Source organism: Henckelia pumila, chromosome 1 (genome assembly GCF_033568475.1).
Source record: "Henckelia pumila isolate YLH828 chromosome 1, ASM3356847v2, whole genome shotgun sequence".
Taxonomy (NCBI): domain Eukaryota; kingdom Viridiplantae; phylum Streptophyta; class Magnoliopsida; order Lamiales; family Gesneriaceae; genus Henckelia; species Henckelia pumila.
In genome coordinates, this window is record NC_133120.1 from 180,266,499 (window position 1) to 180,287,891 (window position 21,393).

At 37.3% G+C, this 21,393-nt stretch overlaps 1 protein-coding gene across 1 annotated transcript; it reads right to left on the reverse strand.

Moving 5' to 3' along the window:
- Positions 1-4,832: 4,832 nt before the first annotated feature.
- On the reverse strand, positions 4,833-6,707 carry LOC140874547 (uncharacterized). Its single transcript, XM_073277845.1, has 4 exons — positions 6,365-6,707; positions 5,669-6,289; positions 5,520-5,617; positions 4,833-5,426 (listed from the first exon to the last, which is right to left on the reverse strand). The coding sequence occupies exons 1-4, from the start codon at positions 6,705-6,707 to the stop codon at positions 4,833-4,835; spliced, it is 1,656 nt and encodes a 551-aa protein (XP_073133946.1).
- Positions 6,708-21,393: the final 14,686 nt, after the last annotated feature.

Here is a 21,393-nt window from a genome sequence, read left to right on the forward strand (position 1 = left end):
CAGTTTCCGGACAGTCCATGTATGGTCTAAAATTCTGCTCAAATGAATTTCTTGCACTTAATCAAAAACATAACTATGAAACACCCAAGTCCCGAGCCACTAATCCATGATCAAAATCAACACTTAGGTTCATAATAAACTCCTAAAATTTACCCCAAAAAAGCTCCATTTTTCCTCAAAAAGACAGCCCCTAATTAACCACAAAATTGAGCCCAACACCCTCTCCCATCCGAATGCACCTCGACTTCAACCTATGAGTTAACTTCAAGCTATCCTAGAACTACCATGTGAACTACATTTCAACCATGGTACCCCCAATCCACCATCCAAATCAACACAATCCAACACACAAGATTTCAAACTCAATGCTATGAAAATTCTGGAAATTTCAAAAAATTTCAAGATATCAATGCAAATCCCATTTCAATGCATAATCATCTTTAAACTTCAATACTAAGCATAGTATAAATCACACATAATCCAAAATGAAGCTTCAAGACATTACAAGATGGTAGCGCTTATCGCGTACGCCCAAATTACCCGACTCAAACAGATAAATAATTTTAATGTAGTAGCGTGAGTAGGGATCGTTCCCACGAGGAAAGTGAATTTTATTTGTGTTCTTTGAAAAATACTAAAATAGTAAAAAGGGGGTATTGGTTTGAGATTAACCACTAAAAATTCAAAACTAATTTATAATAAATTTCTATAACTATCATGCAAAATTGACAATTTAACTGAGGAAATCAATAAGAAATAAAACTTGGTATCGATCCACTACACCCTTGATATTCATTCATTCAATCATCGATTCACTAAAATAATAATTAATCTTATCAAATATTCATCATCGGAAATTTAATTCCTGTTTCACCTTAATTTTAGTTAACTAGACAACAGCAGTCTAAGTTAACCCTTACCCCATAAACTAACCCAATATCAGCGATCAGATTTAAATTCACGGTAGCATTCAAACTAGTAAAACTGACGAAACTAGACAACACAAACACCAGCGGTTGTATTTAGCCTAGTAAATTATTATCCCTACGAAATAATAAATTCAACAGCAAAAAATATTACACGCAGTTGCTTCGCAAATTAGAGGTTTCAAACAATTACGGATTTGAATTCTAATTTAGCTTTTGTTTGTATAATGAAATCCTAAGATGGCCAATCTAAAAATCTCATACACAAGCATATCAATCAATTCAGAATAATTCTTGATACTTGATAAAAATCAAACATTGTAAATCAAAATCTCATGAATAAGTAAAATCAAGGGTTTTGTCTTTCTCAACCAAGTACTAAAGTTTAGCCAACAATACTCATGAATTCTCTACAAAAATTCATGAGAGAAAATAAAAATAAGAAAAAAAAAGATGAAAACCTAGCCGTCCACAGAGAGTTCCTTGCGTTCTAAGCGTGTAGAATAATCTCATAATCTCCCCAAAACGGAACTATAAGTCTAATAAAAGTCTAGAGCAAAAATTAAAAGTACTTTCCAAAATTACAAATCCTTCCCGCAACGGACCTGCGCGCTCGATCCGGGAAAATGCTAGGATCGAGCGTGCCAAACTGGGCAACCTTCTGCCTCGAAAATTCCTTGAGCTCGTTCAATCCGGGACTTCCACCCGATCGAGCGCGCGACCTTGAGAATCCTACTGTCTTGAAAATCTTTGACCGCGCTCGATCCTACAACTTTCTCGGATCGAGCGCATCACTTGTTGATGAAAATTTTGACTTCTCCTATTTCCTTCGACGCATGGACGCGCTTCGATTTCTTTAATCAAAACAAGTTAATTCCTACACAATAAACCAATAAAACATTAGGAAGCTAAATGCACGACATAAAATAAAACTAGACTAAAACATAAATAATGACACAAAATGCATGCAAAACACTAATCAAAACGACACTAAAAATGCAAACAAAACACTACTATCAAATACCCCCACACTTAAACCTTGCTCGCCCTCAAGCAAGTTATGCAAAAACAAAATGAAACAGAACAAAAACATATGCAAGGATGAATCACGCAAATCATAGCCTCAGAGAAAACCACTTTCATCTAAAAAAAATAATTTCATAGCGACTCTCAATCATCAATGATACACCTTCAGTCGAATGAGAACGTGTGTGTGTGTCATGTTACCCCAGTTACATGCAACTTCAAAAGAACAAAGTTTCAAGACTATTCGCCGACCTATAACAATTCGGTGCAAGCTACACCATCAAGAACTCTCCTCCCAACAATCCTTCAACACAACACAACTTTCTTGAGAATGATTACGCACCTCCGGATTTTACACCCGATATTGCTTTAGCCCCAATAATTACCCGCAAACTTAGCTACAACTAAGATAGGATTAGAATTTCAATCCCCTCGTCTATAGCCCGGATGGAGCATCAACCCCATTTTATCTGCATACTTAGCCTTGAATTTGATTTTTTTTTTTTTTAGGATTAGGATTTCAATCCTTTTCAAGCCCGGATGGAGTTGTAAAATTTATTTATTTTTTTCTAAGTGCGCCCAAGATCATTTATGTCATATCAAAGAAATCATCAAGATTCAAACACTATCAAGTTTCACAAACACCTATTGTCGTGCAATAGTCCAACAGACATCCACGATATCTAATACATCGCTACAATTCACTGGTTAAACATGCGTGCTTAAGAATATTCAACAAACAACCTACGGTTTCTCATATCCAATCAAGAGTTAAATTTTTTCAAAAATCCATTTTTCAACTATCTCATCATAGGCTAACAATTTCATCCTCAACTCATGCACACAAAATACTCATGAAACAATTTACGAACTATATGCAAGTACGCAACAAACACAATGCAAAACAAACAATAAAACACTGAATGCACCCCCCCACACTTAAACAAAGCATTGCCCTCAATGCTCGAGAACTAAACTAAACAACTAACAACACAAAAGAAAATGAATGCAATGCAAAGAAATGAAAAGATAAAAAGAAAACTCCCCAGGTTTATGGATTGGCATCCGCCCCATCCTCATCATGCTCTGGCGGTGGCACTGGGTCGACCCATGGAAACGCAAAAGGTGGCAGGAAAGGAACAGCTGGTGGGAGCGTGGTGGGATCAATCCCTAGTCTCTCGGAGATGCCACGAGTAATGTAATCTATCACCTGAAAATTTGCAGCTGTGGCCGCATTGAACATGTTCTGGTGCTGAGTGAAAGCGGCTATCTCTTGAACAGTAACTGCAGTAGTGCGGCGTGGAGGTGGAATAGGACGCACCGGATCATGTACCGCCACAAATTGGTCATCCACCACAAAGATGCTCCGCCTGTAAGCTCATTTGGCATCAACTGCTGCTTGATCAATGGGTCGCATTGGCTGCAACCATTCCTCATCTACTCTAGCTTGCACACCCGCGCGCAGGCATTACTGTGTAATGATCATGGGAATGAAAAGACTGGATGTCTTAGAAGTGATGGACTGCCGTATCTGATCATGAATAACTCGACCCACATTGACCGGGAGTCCGACATCAAGAGCGTATAGAAGCACAGCACGCTCAACATGAACATCACTCTTGTGTGAGATTGGCATTAGGCGGCGGCAGAGGAATGCGTACCAGGTGGCCGGATTCACAAAAAGATATTTCTCTTTGAAGAATTTGTAAGTAATCGGATCCGACCAAGCAGCCCCGGTGAAGCACAACTGAGCAAGGATCTCGTAGGCATCTGGGTAAAGGGTAGCACTTTGGAAAATGCTGTCATCGACATCTGGTGTCTCTAGCATGGCGTTCAACTCAGAAGCTGCGTAGGAAATCAAAGTGCCCCGGACAAAGGCCTTGCCATCCGTCCGCTCCACAGCATTAGCATAGAATTCCCTAACAAGAGGGACAATGGCTGGAGCGGGTTGCTTACAGAACGTTCCCCACCCACATGCCAAGACTTGAGCCGCTACTTCGTTTACAGTCACATCGAGATCAAAACCCCTCTCAGTAATAGGGGAGCGATGGTTCTTAGCGTGGTCGCAGCGATCCCGGGCCGCTTGATTGACAAAACGGCCGGCAAGGTTGAAGGATGCGGTTGTAGCTCGTGTGCCTTGGCGAGAAGATTTGCCTCTCTCAGTAGTACGCTTTGGACCCATGATCGCTCAAAAATTGGCAAGGATGATTAATATTGGCAATTCGTCGAACACCTTGTGTGCACGAACAATTCCGGCTTTTCTAGCAAAATATGGCCTTGGAGGAGTAGAGAGGAGGGAAAAAATGAAGATTCCAATCCCTTGAATTATCCTGCAATAGATAGATAACCAATTGTGAAAAATTTGGAAATTTCAAAAATTTGGAGAAAATTGGTTCTAAGGGCCGATGGGAATTTGTAGGGGGAGTGGGGGAAAAATAAAAGAAACGCACAGCTATAAAGTAAAAAAAAATGGGCGCGCTCTATCCGGGAAAAATACCCGATCGAGCGCGCCGCAAGAAAAAGCGAGGCAGTAAGTTTTTTCAATCTGTGCGCTCGATCCCAAAATTTCCAGGATCGAGCACGTCTCCTGCAAAAAAAAAAAATTTTTACGAAAATTAAATAAAAAAAAAATTTAACGAAACAAAAATTAAAAAAAATAAAGTAAAAGCAAAAACTAAAAAAAAAATTTATTAGAAATACTGGGTTGCCTCCCAGTCAGCACCTTTGTTTACGGTCATTGGCTCGACTGAATGTTGCAGTGCCTCAAGGTGGTTTAAATTTTGTTCCTTTGTCCACCTTCACTCATTTAAAACATTTTCCAGAAAATTTGGTCCCAAGCATTTGCTGCGTCAATTTCTTGGAGGTGCTAGCTCCTTGACCTCATTTCTCTTTTCTCATGGGCATCCTTTTCGCGTTATCAGGAGGATATTTTGTCGCAGTTTTTGGTGCCTGCATATCAGAGACAAAAATTTTAGCAATGGAAATTTCAGCCGGCGTTGCAAGTATATTAACAACACTTTCACAAACAGGATTTTTCAGGGCATCAAAAATATTAAATTTGGCAATTTTCCCATCGAATTTCATAGTGAGAGTACCGTTATCAACATCTATTATAGACTTAGAAGTTTTCAAGAATGGTCTTCCTAATAAAATAGGATTATTCAATTCATTGTTTTTCATGTCAAGAATATAAAAATCAGCCGAGAAGACCAATTCGCCAACTTGCACTAGGACATCTTCTAATAAACCCCTCGGGAAAATAGTAGATCGATCAGCCATTTGGATAACAATATCAGTTTCATTCAAAGACCCAAGATTTAAGGAAGCATAAACATAGTATGGCATGACATTAATCGACGCTCCTAAATCTAGCATGGCTGTATCAAGCTGAACATCTCCTATTTTACATGGAATCGAGAACATGCCTGGGTCCTTGCATTTTGTAGGTACCTTTCTTTGAATAACGGCAGAGATCTGTTCTCCCAATTCAAATTTCTTACAACACTTCAATTTTTGTTCTCTTTTCGCAGTACATAATTCTTTCAAAAATTTAGCATAGCGAGGTACTTGCTTAATAGCATCTAACAGTGGAATGTTTACCTCGCATCTACAAAAAGTTTCATAGAGCTCCTTAATCCCCTCATTTTTCCTAGAGTCCTTTAAAGCTAAGGGAAAAGGGGCTACAAGTTTATACTCAGAAAAAGGAGGGAACTTACCTCTCGGTGCTTCTTTAGGAATGGGCTCATTCTCCTCCACCTTAGCTTCTTTGTCCCCTTCAATCTCTGCTGGTTCTTTGACCAATCCATCTTGAATCTGTAGCTCCTTTCCACTCCTGAAAGTAATAGCACTCACGTTCTCCTTCGGATTCACCACTGTTTGTGAAGGTAAACGGCTGGAATTTTGTGCTTCCAACTTTCTAATTGCTGCAGCGAGCTGGCCCATTTGGGTATTTAAGTTTTGGATGCTCGTCCGAGTGTCCTGTTGAAAAGCCAAAGTATTAGTGGCAAGATTCTGAACTATGTTTTCAAGAGACTCACCTGGCGTAGGAATCTGAGGGCACTGTGGTGGAGCGTATGGCGGCCTATAAGATTGATTGTGCTGTGGTGCTTGAGGTCCAGGTGGATTCGCTTGTGGATTTCCGTATCTGAGGTTCGGATAATCCCTCCAACCTGGATTGTACATGTTGGAGTAAGGATCATACTTCTGTTGAGGTGGTCCTGGAAATCCTCCAGCTGCATTGACTTGTTCTGCATATCCCTCTTGAAGAGTGGGACACATGTCAGTTGCATGTCCCACTTGAGTACAAGTTCCACATACCTTAGAAATTTGTCCATTCCCTACAGCCATATGACGCACAAGAGACGTCAGTTCGCTCAATTGTTGTTCAAGGGAAGAAACATTTACCTCGTTACTTTTCCTGGGTGCAGGATCACTTGTGTTGGTGCCAAATTGCTGAGAATTGGCAGCCATATTCTCTATTAAATTTCTTGCTTGCACCAGAGTTTTGTCCACAAAAACTCCTCCACTAGCCGCATCCAGCATACTCCTGTTATGAGACAACAATCCTTCATAACAGTATTGAATTAGTAAATTTCCACTTATCTGGTGCTGCGGATAGCTGGCGCAAAGTTTCTTGAAGCGCTCCCAATACTCGTGCAGTGACTCTCCCATATGCTGTTTGCACCCATAAATTTCTTTCCGGATGTTTGCTGCTCTAGAAGCTGGAAAGTACTTCTTTAAAAATATCCTCTTCATCTCAGTCCGGGTGGTGATGGATCCAGAAGGTAGGTAGTACAGCCAATCCTTAGCAGAACTTTTTAAAGAGAAAGGAAAGGCTCTGAGCTGAATCTGCTCCTCTGTAACTCCATGCGGTTTCATGCTTGAACACACCACGTGGAATTCCATCAGATGCTTGTGCGGATCCTCACCTGCAAGACCATGAAAAGCAGGCAGTAAGTGTATCAGTCCAGATTTCAATTCAAAATTAGCATTATTTTCTAAAGTTGGAAAAGTAATGCATAAGGGCGTTTGATTTGGATCAGGAGTGCCCAATTGTCTCAAACTCAGATTGGCGTTAGCAGCCATCTCTTCTTCTGGGAATGCAGCTCGAGCAGCTTCCTCTTATTGTTTTCTACGAAGTTCTCTCCTCCGCGTATGCAAGGTCCTTTCTATTTCCGAATCGTAGAGAAAATCTTCTTCAGCAGAGTCTCCTGAAAGCATGAACAAACCAGAGTAGCACTACGAGGAATAAAAAAAATAAAAAAATTAAAATTAAAAATAAAATAAGAAGAACACAATAAATTAACACCGTTCCCCGGCAACGGCGCCAAAATTTGGTAGCGCTTATCGCGTACGCCCAAATTACCCAACTCAATCAGATAAACAATTTTAATGTAGTAGCGTGAGTAGGGATCGTTCCCACGAGGAAAGTGAAATTTATTTGTGTTCTTTGAAAAATACTAAAATAGTAAAAAGGGGGTTTTGGTTTGAGATTAACCACTAAAAATTCAAAACTAATTTATAATAAATTTCTATAACTATCATGCAAAATTGACAATTTAACTGAGGAAATCAATAAGAAATAAAACTTGGTATCGGTCAACTACACCCTTAATATTCATTCATTCAATCATCGATTCACTAAAATAATAATTAATCTTATCAAATATTCATCATCGGAAATTTAATTCCTGTTTCACCTTATTTTAGTTAACTAGACAACAACAGTCTAAGTTAACCCTTACCCCATAAACTAACCCAATACCAGCAATCAGATTTAAATTCACGGTAGCATTCAAACTAGTAAAACTGATGAAACTAGACAACACAAACACCAGCGGTTGTATTTAGCCTAGCAATTATTATCCCTACGAAATAATAAATTCAACAGCAGAAAATATTACACGCAGTTGCTTCGCAAATTAGAAGTTTCAAACAATTACGGATTTGAATTCTAATTTAGCTTTTGTTTGTATAATGAAATCCTAAGATGGACAATCTAAAAATCTCATACACAAGCATATCAATCAATTCAGAATAATTCTTGATACTTGATAAAAATCAAACATTGTAAATCAAAATCTCATGAATAAGTAAAATCAAGGGTTTTGTCTTCCTCAACCAAGTACTAAAGTTTAGCCAACAATACTCATGAATTCTCTACAAAAATTCATGAGAGAAAATAAAAATAAGAAAAGAAAGATAAAAACCTAGCCGTCCACAGAGATTTCTTTGCGTTCTAAGCGTGTAGAATAATCTCATAATCTCCCCAAAACGGAACTATAAGTCTAATAAAAGTCTAGAGCAAAAATTAAAAGAAGTTTCCAAAATTACAAATCCTTCCCGCAACAGACCTGCGCGCTCGATCCGGGAAAATTCTAGGATCGAGCGCGCCAAACTGGGCAACCTTCTGCCTCGAAAATTCCTTGAGCTCGCTAGATCCGGGACTTCCACCCGATCGAGCGCGCGACCTTGAGAATCCTACTGTCTTGAAAATCTTTGACCACGCTCGATCCTACAACTTTCCCGGATCGAGCGCATCACTTGTTGATGAAAATTTTGACTTCTCCTATTTCCTTCGACGCATGGACGCACTTCGATTTCTTTAATCAAAACAAGGTAATTCCTACACAATAAACCAATAATTAGGAAGCTAAATGCACGACATAAAATAAAACTAGACTAAAACATAAATAATGACACAAAATGCATGCAAAACACTAATCAAAACGACACTAAAAATGAAAACAAAACACCACTATCACAAGAAAATAGCAGGGCACGTTTTCTTTAGAAAAAGAATTTTCTCAAATTGCAAGACACCAAAAACCACTACATATAATCTACAAGGTGAGAATGAAGCTGCATTCTTGCCTAGAATAGAGAAGTAACGAAATGGGAAAGAGCTCGAAATGAGCTGAAACTCGGCCAAGTGAGTTGCGGCAAGGCCAAAGGAGGAGCTGGATATAGCTAAAAATCGAGCTCAATAGGGATGAACCAGCTCGTCCAGCTGCTATGTAGTGAACTCTGAAAAAGAAATGAATAAATGGAAGCTTAAGAGGGGGGTGAGGCCGCGGATTGAAGGGATAAAGAAGAAGAGGATTTCTCCCCTGCTACCGAGCTGTGTGTGTGCGTGATTGAGTATGTGTGTGTGTGTGTGTGTGTGTGTGTGTTTTAGGATTAAATATTTGATTTCAAGTGTATAGGTAGGCAAACCATAGAAAAATGGGAGTGTAGGAATTTCATGAAAAAGTGCAACACACTTTTAAAAAGTGCTAAACCAAACTAACAACTAGTACTACAAATTAAATCGTACTTAATAAAAATGCTAGCTTAAAAATCCTAATTTAAAATATTAAATTGATTTTACTAGTCCGAAAAATAAAAATGCTAATTTTTGCAAAAGAAAAAAAATAAATTCTAATGTGTGGGAAGTAATATAATATTTAGCCAATTAACACAGAAATTAAAGTAATTAAAAATCGCAAATATTAAAGACTGACTTAGGCATGAAACTTAAATTAAGAAATTCTAGGTGTCACAATTCCTCCCTCCCTAATATGGAATTTCGTCCTCGAAATTCAAAACTAGATGTTTAATTTATTTAAGTGTGTAGTTTAGTTTTTATTTTTGTTTTAAAAAAAACTTCTTTTATAGTTTAAAGTGTACTATTTGACTGTTTATTTTTATTGCATGCGTTTCCAAGTTAAACGGAGTTGGTGTATCAATATTCCTTCTAGTTTTGGGCAGTACGCGGATGTTGTTTGAGTTATTAGGTAGTACTAATAATTTTGATGAGTTTGTAGGAGTTTGCTGGAAAATATAAAACTTGCGTATTAGGAGATATTAATTGATCTGTCCTTGTTGTAATTTATTCTCTTATGAATGAAATTTAGTCGGATAAAACTAAGTGAATAGTTTGTTTAGATATTGATAGAGGTATGTTTGTCAGTTAAGTTAGTGAATCAAAATCGTGTGAAGACTTGGGTTACGAACTTGGTTTTATATTATTATGGATAGTTTGAGTTTTTCTTTGTTTATTCAGGCAAGTATGATTTTGGGGAAATAGTGAGTCGGTTACTATGAGCCTTTCAATTTTGTGAACTATTACCCTGATCATTATTTCATGTTTCCTCTCTTGTGCTCATATCCATTGCAACATATACTTTCGAATATCCGAAATATCTTTGCGCATCCTTAGTATATTTATGGATTCGTATGACATCAATCAATGTTGTATTCTGCTATTTTGACCTCGGTTAAACTTCTTAATAAAATCTTATTTATGTTTTGCACTTCTTGGAATTTTCTTCAGTTCTAGAGCCACATGTTGATATGAGTAAGATTCACTTTTTCTTTTTGGTAATCTACTCATGTTGTGTGGCTGACATATGATTTTATTTTGAGACCGTTGTTTTTCAGATTATTGACCTGTGTGGACTTCTCTCGACTGAAGTCACACTCATTGCCTTAATTGTACTTTGATTGTTTGAACATGATTTCATTACCTATGGTTGAATGATCACGATATTTGTATCTTGGTGGCTCATATTCATTATTCATGGAGCCTCCATTATTATTCATTCACCCCTAGAATTGAATTAGGAGTGAGTTGTTTTCACTTACCTAGATTTTTTTTTCAGCTCGTTTGTTTGTAATGCTTGCATCATTTCATTTCGTATTAAGAAGCATTACGTGTATGTTTGTTTCCTTTCATGATCCATCACGATGAGAATTTGGATGGATTATAGTCTCAATTGTCATATCAATTTCTTGAATAGAGAATTGACTCGTAACCGCATAGTAAGTGTTTAGACCGTTGGGATTTAGTATTAGTACTAGATAAAATCTTAAGTTATTGTTGTGATCCGAGGAATGACGACTACTAATAATATATAGTTCTAGCGAGAAGACTACTAGTTAGTAAATTATTTGAATTAGTTGTTTCAATTTTAAATAGGATCGTTAAGAGTAAACAGATGATTTTTAGTAAGGTGAATGACTGGTCAGTCGTGAGATAGGAAAATAGAGATGTCCCTAGAATACTTTTGAGTACTTTACATTTGCATTCTAAGACTTTGTGATTATCGACCGGTAAGACTAATGCACCAACTATGAGAATAGAATGATGAAAATAACATTCAGGTAGTTTTTTTGGATAAGCTGTAGATTTATTTATTGGGAAAAATACTAAGGTACTGGAGGATTAATTAGAAAGCCTTTTCAATCAGGTTAAAAACTCTTCGAGGTGTCCAATTGTATACTAAACTCTTGAAATATGAATTCATGTTGTACATATAATAATTTGAGAATTTGTTTTTGGATTTTCAGACTTGCTGTCAAGTTGAAGTAGGGATTTGAGTTATGTCTTCAGGCGATATGTAGGAATTGTTTGGTACTTAGAGACCATCTAATCCGATAAGTGGATAAAAGCTCGTAGTATATTTTGACTTGAACTGTAATTATGGATTTCTTAGTCGTTGCGTCTGGGATTGGGCATAGTCCAGGATCACTAAGCATAGCACTGCTAATAAGTGTCGTAGATCTTTAGAGTCTGAGAGTGGTTATCAAGTTGTTCTTGAAGGTATCATTGTTCCGTAATATTAACGATTTGGGAATATAAGGAAATTAACTTGTTTTATCGGCCCTTATGTGACTGTCGAGGTAGAATTGTATAGTCCCTTAGCTATCCTATTTAGGAAATTTTAGTGATAGTTGCTAAGTATTTTGTTAATTTGTGAATTTCTTAAGAGCTCGAGTTATATATTATATGAGTTAAGTTTAATTGGTAAATAGACATTAAGCCTAGCTTCGATGTTAGAAAGTTTTTTTAGTTATAGTCGAGGTCGACATAAAATATTTATTGGTTTTATGGGCTCCATTGCTTGGAATTCCGGCGTAGGATGTAAGGTTAGCAAATTGTAGGATTGTGCAATAACATAAAGATCTAAGAACTTGTAGGTTGTAGAACTTAACAATGTTGTAGGATGACATTTTTAAGTTGATAAATTTAGATCAAAGAAAAATTGAGTGATAAAATTGAGGATAAGACCAGTTGGGAAGATGTAAGAATTGTATATTTTATATTGCAATAAAAGTTAGTCAGATATTTGATGACATAGATATCAATAAGCACCAGAGTGCGCAGCGAAAGCTGTTTTGGGCTAACTCATGTGGGTGCAAGGTTGGAATTTAGTGTTGATCTGGTCTAAGGTATTCGAAACTAGTTAGTAAGTCTCGAATTTTGAGAACGAAATTTCATTTAAGGAGGAAATGAATTTTAGCACCTAAAATCTAATCTACTAAATCGCATGCATTAAATTTAATAAATATTAGGATTATTATTTTTAGTTTTAATTGATTTAAATTCTTTATTTGAAGTATGTGCTAATAAAATATTTTTATTATTTATTCAATGATTTTATTGTACTAACTATTTAATTAATATTTTTAATTGTTTATGTTTATTTTTCAAAATAATTTTTATTATGCAATTTAATTGCTTTAATATTTTAAAGGTTTAAGCTTGCATATTTTAAATGATTTTAATTGTTTAGTTTATTCTTTTAAATGATTTTAATTGTTTATTTTATTCTTTTAAATGATTTTAACTGTGTAACTTATTTGTTTAAATATTTTCGAGTGTCCGTCTTATTTATTTTAAATAGCCTTAGTTTAGCGGTTAGTTATTTTAAATTATTTTAAATGTCTAGCTTATTTATTTAAATCCTTTTTAATTTTTCAAATCATTTTAAAGATTTTTATTTTCGCTTGTGTATTTATTTAAATTGCTTTTAAACGTTAGTCTAATTTGTTTAAATTATTTTAAATCGCTCTGCTTGATAGTTAAATATTTTACTCGTTTAAATTATTTTAAATCGATGTGCTTCTTTAATTCTTTTTTCAACAATTATGGCTCAGCTTGAATAGCGAAAACTCTGATAGGCTGTATATCTGTCTCAAATACTAATCCAGAAATACAACAATCTTCTACCAATCTTGATACACCTATCTTAGATAAGGATAAAGAACATACATTTCTACTCAAGGCATATGCTACATTGGATTTCCCTGGAGAGTATTTAATCTCGCTGTCAAAAACTTTTAACAAATCTAACCATCTTCATTGCCTCACATTCAATTCAAACTGCGAAAAAAGATATTTCAAGCTTTTATGATCAAAATAAATTTCAAACTTCTCACTGTATAGATAATGTCGTCATATTTTCAAAGCAAATACGATGGCTGCCAATTCAAGATCATGAATTGGATATCTGGTCTCGTGTGGCTTTAGCTGTCTTAAGGCATAAGCAATAACATGACCTCTCTGCATAAGCACACATCCCAAACCTCTGTGAGAAGCATCACAATAAACAACAAAATCACCAGTACCTGAAGGAATTGTCAACACAGCTTCGCTGGTCAATCTCTTCTTCAGCTCCAAGAAACTAGCTTCACGAGCTTTTGTCCATACATACAGCATATTTTTTTGAGTCAATTGAGTAATAGGCTTGGTAATATTGGAAAAATATTTGATAAATCTACAATAGTATCCTACTAAACCCATAAAACTTCATATTTCTTGAACTAATGTCGGCCTAGGCCAATTGATCACAGCCTCAACTTTACTTGGATCAACAGAAATCCCATCACCTGAAATAATATGCCCAAGAAAAATGACTCGATCTTGCCAAAATTCACATTTTGATAACTTGGCATATAATTTCTCTGTTCTCAACGTCTGTAAAATAATTCTGAGATGCTCAGCATGATCATTCAGATTCTTGGAATAGATAAGAATATCATCAATAAAGATAATGACAAAGTCATCCAAATATTTCTGAAGCACTCTATTCATCAATCTCATAAATACTGCAGGAGAATTTGTTAAACCAAAAGGCATGACAATGAATTTATAATGGCCATACCTTGTTCTGAAGGCAGTCTTAGGGATATCTTCATCTCGAACTCGTAACTGATGATATCCACATCTCAGATCAATCTTAGAATAGATTGTTGAATCCTGAAACTGATCAAATAAATCATATATTCTAGGCAATGGATATTTATTCTTTATAGTTGCCTTGTTCAGTTGCCGATAATCAATCCAAAGTCTCATCCAGCCGTCTTTCTTTCGTACAAATAGAACCAGAGCGCCCCAGGGTGAAACACTTGATCTAATGTACCCTTTGGCAAGTAAATCTTCCAGTTTATCTTTCAATTCCTTCAGTTCAATAGGTGTCATTCGGTAAGGAACTTTAGATATCGGTTGCGTACCTGAAATTAAATCAATACTGAAATATATCTCCCGAACTGGAGGCAAACCAGGAATTTCATCTGGGAATATATCAGCGCAATATCACACTACTGGAATATCTGTCAATACTGGACTCGATTTCAACACATCTACTACATAAATAAAAAATACTTTTGCAACTCTGCAAGAAACGGGTCATAAATAACACAGATATCAAAGGGATCTTAGCTCTAGAACCCTTACCGTAGAACTTCCATTCATCTGTCATTTCTGGTCTGAATCTGACAACCTTATGGAAACAATCTACGGTTGCCCTGTACTTGGTTAGCATATCTATGCCAATAATGCAATCAAAATCTGATAACCCAAGTACTATACAATCCAAATTAATCACATTCCCGTCATATTTTAGTGCACAATTTCTAATTAATCTGACAGATATAATTCCTTCACCCAAAGGTGAAGAAATAGCAACAACAGCAGGCAATGGTTTAGACGACAAAGAATGCAACATAGCAAATTTCTCAGAAATGAATGTATGTGATGCACCAGTATCTATCAGTACATAGGCAGGATAACCAATAATAAAGCAGTTATCTGCTATGACATCGTCAGGTGTTGCCTGAGCCTGATCCTCAGTCAATGCAAAAACTCTGGCCTATTGTCTCGGAAGTTGACTCACAGTCTGGATTTACCCTTCTGTAGTCTGTTGTTGTGGCTGAAATGAATACACTACAGATGATTGCCTATCAGCCTAAGGAACTGGTCTAGATGCACTGGCACCGGTTGCTCTCTCTGTTGCACGTTGAGGGCACACCTTAGCATAATGACCTGCTTGGTGACAAATATTTCAGCTGCCAAAAACTCATCTACACTGATATGTGGAATGCTTACCTCCATACTTATTTCAATAAACTCCTGAATACGCAGAACTCTGACCAGAACCAAACTGCCTTGGGCCACTAGAACTAGATGAACTACTGCCTGATTTCTTGAATTGCTTCCATTTAGGCCGGAAAAGTGAATCCTTTCTGCCACTACTACTGCTTCCTCACTCAAATCTGAGAGATGGTTGCTGAAATTGTGGCGGATTCTGTGGCGATGGCGATGGCTATTGAGGTGGATGTGGAATAATTGGTGCTCCTCTCTGTCTCAACAATTCAGCCTCTGCTCCTTTAGCTCTGTTCAGAGCATCAACAAAAGTATTGTGTCTTCCACTATTCACCAAGGCAAAAACACATCTGGATTCAAGCCACTGATAAATTGATCCGCCCAAGCTTCATCATTTGCTGCTATATGTGGAGCAAATTTCAACAGGCTAGAAAATTTGGCCACATATTCTTCGATATTCAACTGACCCTGCTTCAAACTAGTAAATTCTTCCCCTTTGTATTTTTTGTAAGATGCTAGAAAAAAACATTGATAGAATTTGGTTTTAAACACAGACCAAGTGATAGTCATACCTCGATGTTCCAAAGCCTTTTTCGTAGTGATCCACCAACTTTTGGCAACGTCATGAAGGTTATGTACTACGAGTCTGATACTACGATCATCAGAATAATCAAGTGAGTCAAACAACTGCTCAATATCTTCTAGTCAATTCTCACAGTTAACTGAATTCTCTATTCCTTTCAGAGTTGGCAGTTTGAATGGCTGAAACCTCTTCAGTAAGATTTCCATAAGTATAGCAGTCACATCCATTGGTTCATTAGATGTACTGCCCTGAGCATTTTGAGAATCTTCCTGAGGAACAACCAGTGTTCGTCTAGTAATCGGTTCTTGACGAGGAGGCATATATGATTTTCAAACAGATTAGTGCATAAACAATATCATATTCAGCAATTTATTCCCATCCTTCTCTGATCGGTTCGAATGAGAATGCCGATTTGGATTGAGGACAAGTTCTGGAATAATATCTCACACAAGCATGTTTTAACAATGAAAGCATATAATCATGCAATCTTATAATTCTGCAAATAATAAAGCATGCTCGCATGGAATTCACGTAATCACATATAGAATTCAATCTCATGCGATATAAATTAATCAAATAGACCCAATGTACCCTGATCATCTATCTCAGTCCAAGAAACTTAAGCTCTGATACCACCTGTTGTGGGGACCTCGGGTTGCTAATTTTATCTTAGAGCAAATTAATAATTAAGCATCATCAATATCAAATAATTAAATCAAGGTAAAGAAATTTTTTTAAAAAAATACACGGACTCCGTGCACAGGTCCGTGCATTAAACTGTAGGCACATTTCAATAATCGCAGGTACACGGACCCCGTGCCCACCTCCGTGTCCGGGTCCGTGCCCATGATTCAAAATTTCTGAAGCTACTGTTTTTTATCTCAACCACACACACTTCTACATGGAGGTTGGCACGAGGTCCATGCCCTTCATTTTTTGCACACTTTCACAATCAGTAGGGTACACGGACCCATGCACAGGGCATGCACAGAGTCCGTGCCCTGTTGTCAAAATCAGAATTAAGAACATTTCAAATCTGAAAAATGTACAATCTATCATATAAACTTCTCAACATGATTCTACATAATTTACATGCATTAAAACACCTGTCAAGTTATCTAGATTACATGCACTATCTAACATAAATGAGTACTAAACGTGTAGAAAATGTAACACTACATGGTTTGGCTAATATCAAAACATATACAACAACATATATACAAGACTTTTTGTCCTCTAACATGTTTGATAAAACCATATAGTACATCATCTGCTATAACCCGAGTCACCACATGCTAATATCGATCTAGATCTATCTCGGTCCTCTCTAACTCAATCCTGCCCCACCTATTGCCATGCAAACATACAAAGCACATCAATAGTCGGATAACTCCGGTGAGAATATAATTCCCAGTATAAACAACATAACATGCAAGATATAAACATGAATGCAATGCATGTTTCTAGTATAGGCTATAAAATCGGAAATCAATAAAATCTCGGTTCTTGGGATCTCGGGGAATAAAATCTCAATCAAACCATCGACTTACCCAATCGAGGTGGCTTCAAGTATCTTAATTCCACTGACTTTGGTGCAACTATAGTGAGTCATCTAGCTCTGGAAGTAAATCTATCTTCTGTGCCACTCAACTATAGCCCTTCAAACGTCATTTGCAATCTAGGTCATTCCACCTATGTTTTTCAAGGTAGGGTTCAAGATGAATGCAACCTAATCTTGATGCATTATAACATACAAATCTGTAAAACATCTTGAACAAGAAATTCATAAAGTCAGTCAAAGCAATAAGTAATCATTTATATCAAGTAAAAGCACTTACACAAGCAGGCATGTAATTTGGAAATTCGAGAATCACATCTATCTCGAATATTCTATCCCATCTGGATTGATGTCGATTTATACCTTTCAATATCGATTCTGAAAGCGCTTCAAATCTTGCTTCAAATCTTTCTCGGTTCGAAGGCTGGATTTCCGAGTTCGATAAACTTCAAAACAAATCTGAAATGAAGTGTTTATAGGCAAAGAATATCAGCTTATAACTCAAGAATTTCTCAGCTCAATCAACGATACAAAATCTTGACAATTCTTGAACCGACGGCGTAACGGCTAAAGTCCGGAAACCGAAACTATATCTAACTATATCCAACATTCATATAAAACATAATTCCCCAACATATCAGCAATATATTCAACCGAAACCAGTTCATTCAGAAATGGAAACTTTCGAAATTCATAAGAAAAATCATAACAATTTTAATCGGCGTTCTTTTTTTGATCCGTCTTCGAATATACAATACATGCTGGCTCAATCACATGTATTATCAATAATAAATAAATTTAATCTTTTACTTCAAAATCAAGTATGATAAAACTGAAGAAAACTTATACCAAAACGTATCTCTCGGAGCGGTGATCGCGAATATATATTCAACTCTGAATTCTGGCAGCTGGATCGCGCAAAATCAAAGCTTTAAAGGGTTTGAAAATGGCGTGGGGTTGTGTTCAGATTTTTTCCTTCCTTTTCTTACTGGTGTTGTAGTAACCCGTATCCGAAATTAATGATTAATGCGTAATTAATCGTGTAATCATGTTTAGATTAAGTAAAACATGATTAAGGAAATTCCAAATGGATTAACAGAGTTCAGAAATGGATTCAGGACACTCAAAAATGGTGGGTGAGGATCGGAAGGTTCGGACACTCAAAACCTGAGTTCGGAGGATCCGAACATGGGCGGAGGCAGGCTTCGGAGGCTCTGAAGACTTCGGACGATCCGAAGTGAGTTTGGACGACCCGAAATATAGCCCAACCAGCTGTCCCAAATTAATATGTCATTGGTGACGTCATCCGGACAGAGTTCGGATGATCCGAAGGGCGAGATCGGACGATCCGAACAGTGTTCGGTATAGGTGCATGGTTGCATGCGATTGGATTGACACGTGGTGGAGATCGGACTATCCGATGAGACAATCGGATGGCCCAAAGCAGTTCGGACGCTCTGAAGGCTAGTTCGGACGATCCGAACGTGTTTTATAAAAATGAGGTCCGAGCTCCTCATTCGTGAAAATTCCGAAATCCTCTCCTTCGCCCATGTGGCTCTAATTTAGGGCTTTGGGTACTCTTATTTTAGAGTTGGAGTAGGAAATATATTTCAGTATAGTCAGACAGTGTCTGACATAGTAGCGGAGCGGTGCTCGTGTAACAGAGCAGTGCTGAAGGATGTGGAGCTATAGCAGGGGTGTGCCCCTAGTTGCGGGATAGTCGCCATCAGTGGGCTGACGACGGACGCAGGTATATCTATGGTCTCCTTAAATTATTTATGAGTATGCAATAGCTTAGTTAAGGATTTTAGAGCTTAAATAATGATGCATGGATATTTGCATTGTAGAGTTGATGATAGGCTGGGAACCTAGAGTGGGACTGCTAGGACTGCCTGTAGAAAGCAACGTAAGTACTGACTGAGATAGCCAGCGGGTTTTGCATGCTTATATGTTGAATTTGTGTGTCATATTATTATGCGGCATGTGCATATCATATTGTGCCTGTACATCTTTTGAGATGAGCTATGGAGAGCCGCTCAGCCCTGTTCGGACGGTTGATGTAGAGCGCCCCATGACCGACGGGTTAGCCAGCACTGGCATCTGTAAGACACAGTCTACGTCCATTGGGAATGAGCAGTGTACACAGGGTTTGCTCCCCGGGTTGTACCACTCATGTCCTAGGCGCCATTACTGAGCAGTTGTATACAGTTATCCCAGATATGGATACCCTGTCATTTGCATGCATCATGTTTGTATGTTTTACCCGTGCTTTCGTATTGAGCTTAGAGCTCACGTCTAGTATTTTCTGTGTATCTGGACACCCCATTCGACAGGGCAGGTGTAGGTGCAGGATTGAGCACCAGGAGCTTGAAGTAGCCAGTGACCAGTGAAGACAGCAGGATTAGCTGTAGGTTTTGCCTTTAGGCTTATTTATTCGATTGGATTGTATAATCGAATTTGTTTAATCGAGTTGTATTCTGCCGGTCTGCTTTTATTTAAGTCTTCCGCAGTGATTTATTTTAATGCAAGCTTAATTATGCTCTTAACTCTGATTAGGTAGTGGATCCGGGTTGGGTCGCTACATTTATTGGTATCAGAGCGCATGCATGCAAGAGACTTGGGATATAGTAATGTGACTTTGGGTTATTCTTATAGGATTGATGAGACCTTGGAAGAGGTGGTGATGCGGCGATTAGTTTGCCAGAGACTATCATCATCGGCAGGAATTCTGAAGATTTGGCTTATAGGATACCAGCCAGTACGGACAGGAGTATTGGATCGTGTTCGAGTTTTCAAGACTTCTACTCATGTGCATCCTAGCTTTGGATCGAGTACCAGATGCCATAGGCAGTGGCAGAGGATTGGAGGGAACTTACTTGATGCTTGCATCTGTACAGTCATTACCATGATGAAACTACTCTGAAGATTCTCCAGTCGTAGTTGGAGAGATTGTCAGATAGACCTTTACCAGGGAATGCCTCGAATGCCTAAGGCATGACAGGTTTCGAGCTTAAGGTCTTTAAACTCATGCAGAACATAGTTTTTCCGATATGCTTGTATCGATGCGTTCGGTAGGAAAACGGGAAACTTCATGTTCAAAAGCATGATTTGGTTACAAGAATAAGGCTGACGGTAGATCGTGAGGAGAAGAGGTTGACTGACATGCAGTGACACAGAGCATAGCTGGTTAGCTATCACGTGCCATTTCTCCGGAGTTCTTTGTAGGAGGATAGTTAGAGAGACTTGGTCGGGAGTATGCTTGTATCGATGTGTGTGTCGATTAGAAGCTTCATGCTCAAGAAACAAAGACTAGTACGATGATTTAAATACTGTATTGATGTAATTTGTAAATAGTATTTCAATTGTAATGAATCATCATACTTTGGTTGTATCATTTCAAGTTTGATTGTACATTTCATTGTATTTTGAATACGGTAATTGTATTTGAAGATCTTCTGGTCTTTCAGTGGATGACCACTTGTATTTTCTATAATCCTTCGCATCATTATTGAACCAGGATGTCCCAATCGATCATGCCAATTTGTTAGTATTGAAGAATTTCCAATAACCATATTTGATTCGATTGGACTTATATGTGTATAATGCAATCCAGTAGGGAGCATTGATAATTTCTCAACTACATATTTCTTTCCTGATTTATATGTAGTAAGACACATATATTTCTCATTTCCTTCGGTTATTGTTTTCGTATCATAACCATGAGAATATATATCATTAAAACTCAACAAATTTCTTTGTGATCGTGGTGAATATAAAACACTATTTATCAAAAATTTTGTACCATTAGGTAACAAAAATTGTGCTTTGCCACATCCTTCAATCAAGTCTACAGGACCTGATATTGTATTCACCATTGTTTTTGTTGATTTTAATTCCAAGAAATATTTTTCATTTCTGAGGATAGTGTGCGTTGTACCACTATCTGGTATGCAAACTTCCAGTGCATTATTTCCATCTTTGATCATAGCATTTTCCATAATGATCTTCAAAAACAATATGCAATAAAATGAATTAAGAAAGATACATGCAAATTATAATATGTTCTGTTCTCGGTTGAATTAAGAAAGATACATGCAAATTATCATTTTCGAATAACCGTAGCTCAAGATATCACAATTTGAAAGATGAAGAA

Bases quoted from the DNA above. Each gene is read 5' to 3' on its own strand.
- LOC140874547 (XM_073277845.1), bottom strand. From the start codon at position 6,707: ATGAAGAGGATATTTTTAAAGAAGTACTTTCCAGCTTCTAGAGCAGCA. The intron at 6,290-6,364 runs GTAACGAGGTAA...ATATGGCTGTAG, and splicing joins TGATCCTGCACCCAGGAAAA to GGAATGGACAAATTTCTAAG. The intron at 5,427-5,519 runs GTACCTCGCTAT...TTGGGAGAACAG, and splicing joins TGTTAGATGCTATTAAGCAA to ATCTCTGCCGTTATTCAAAG.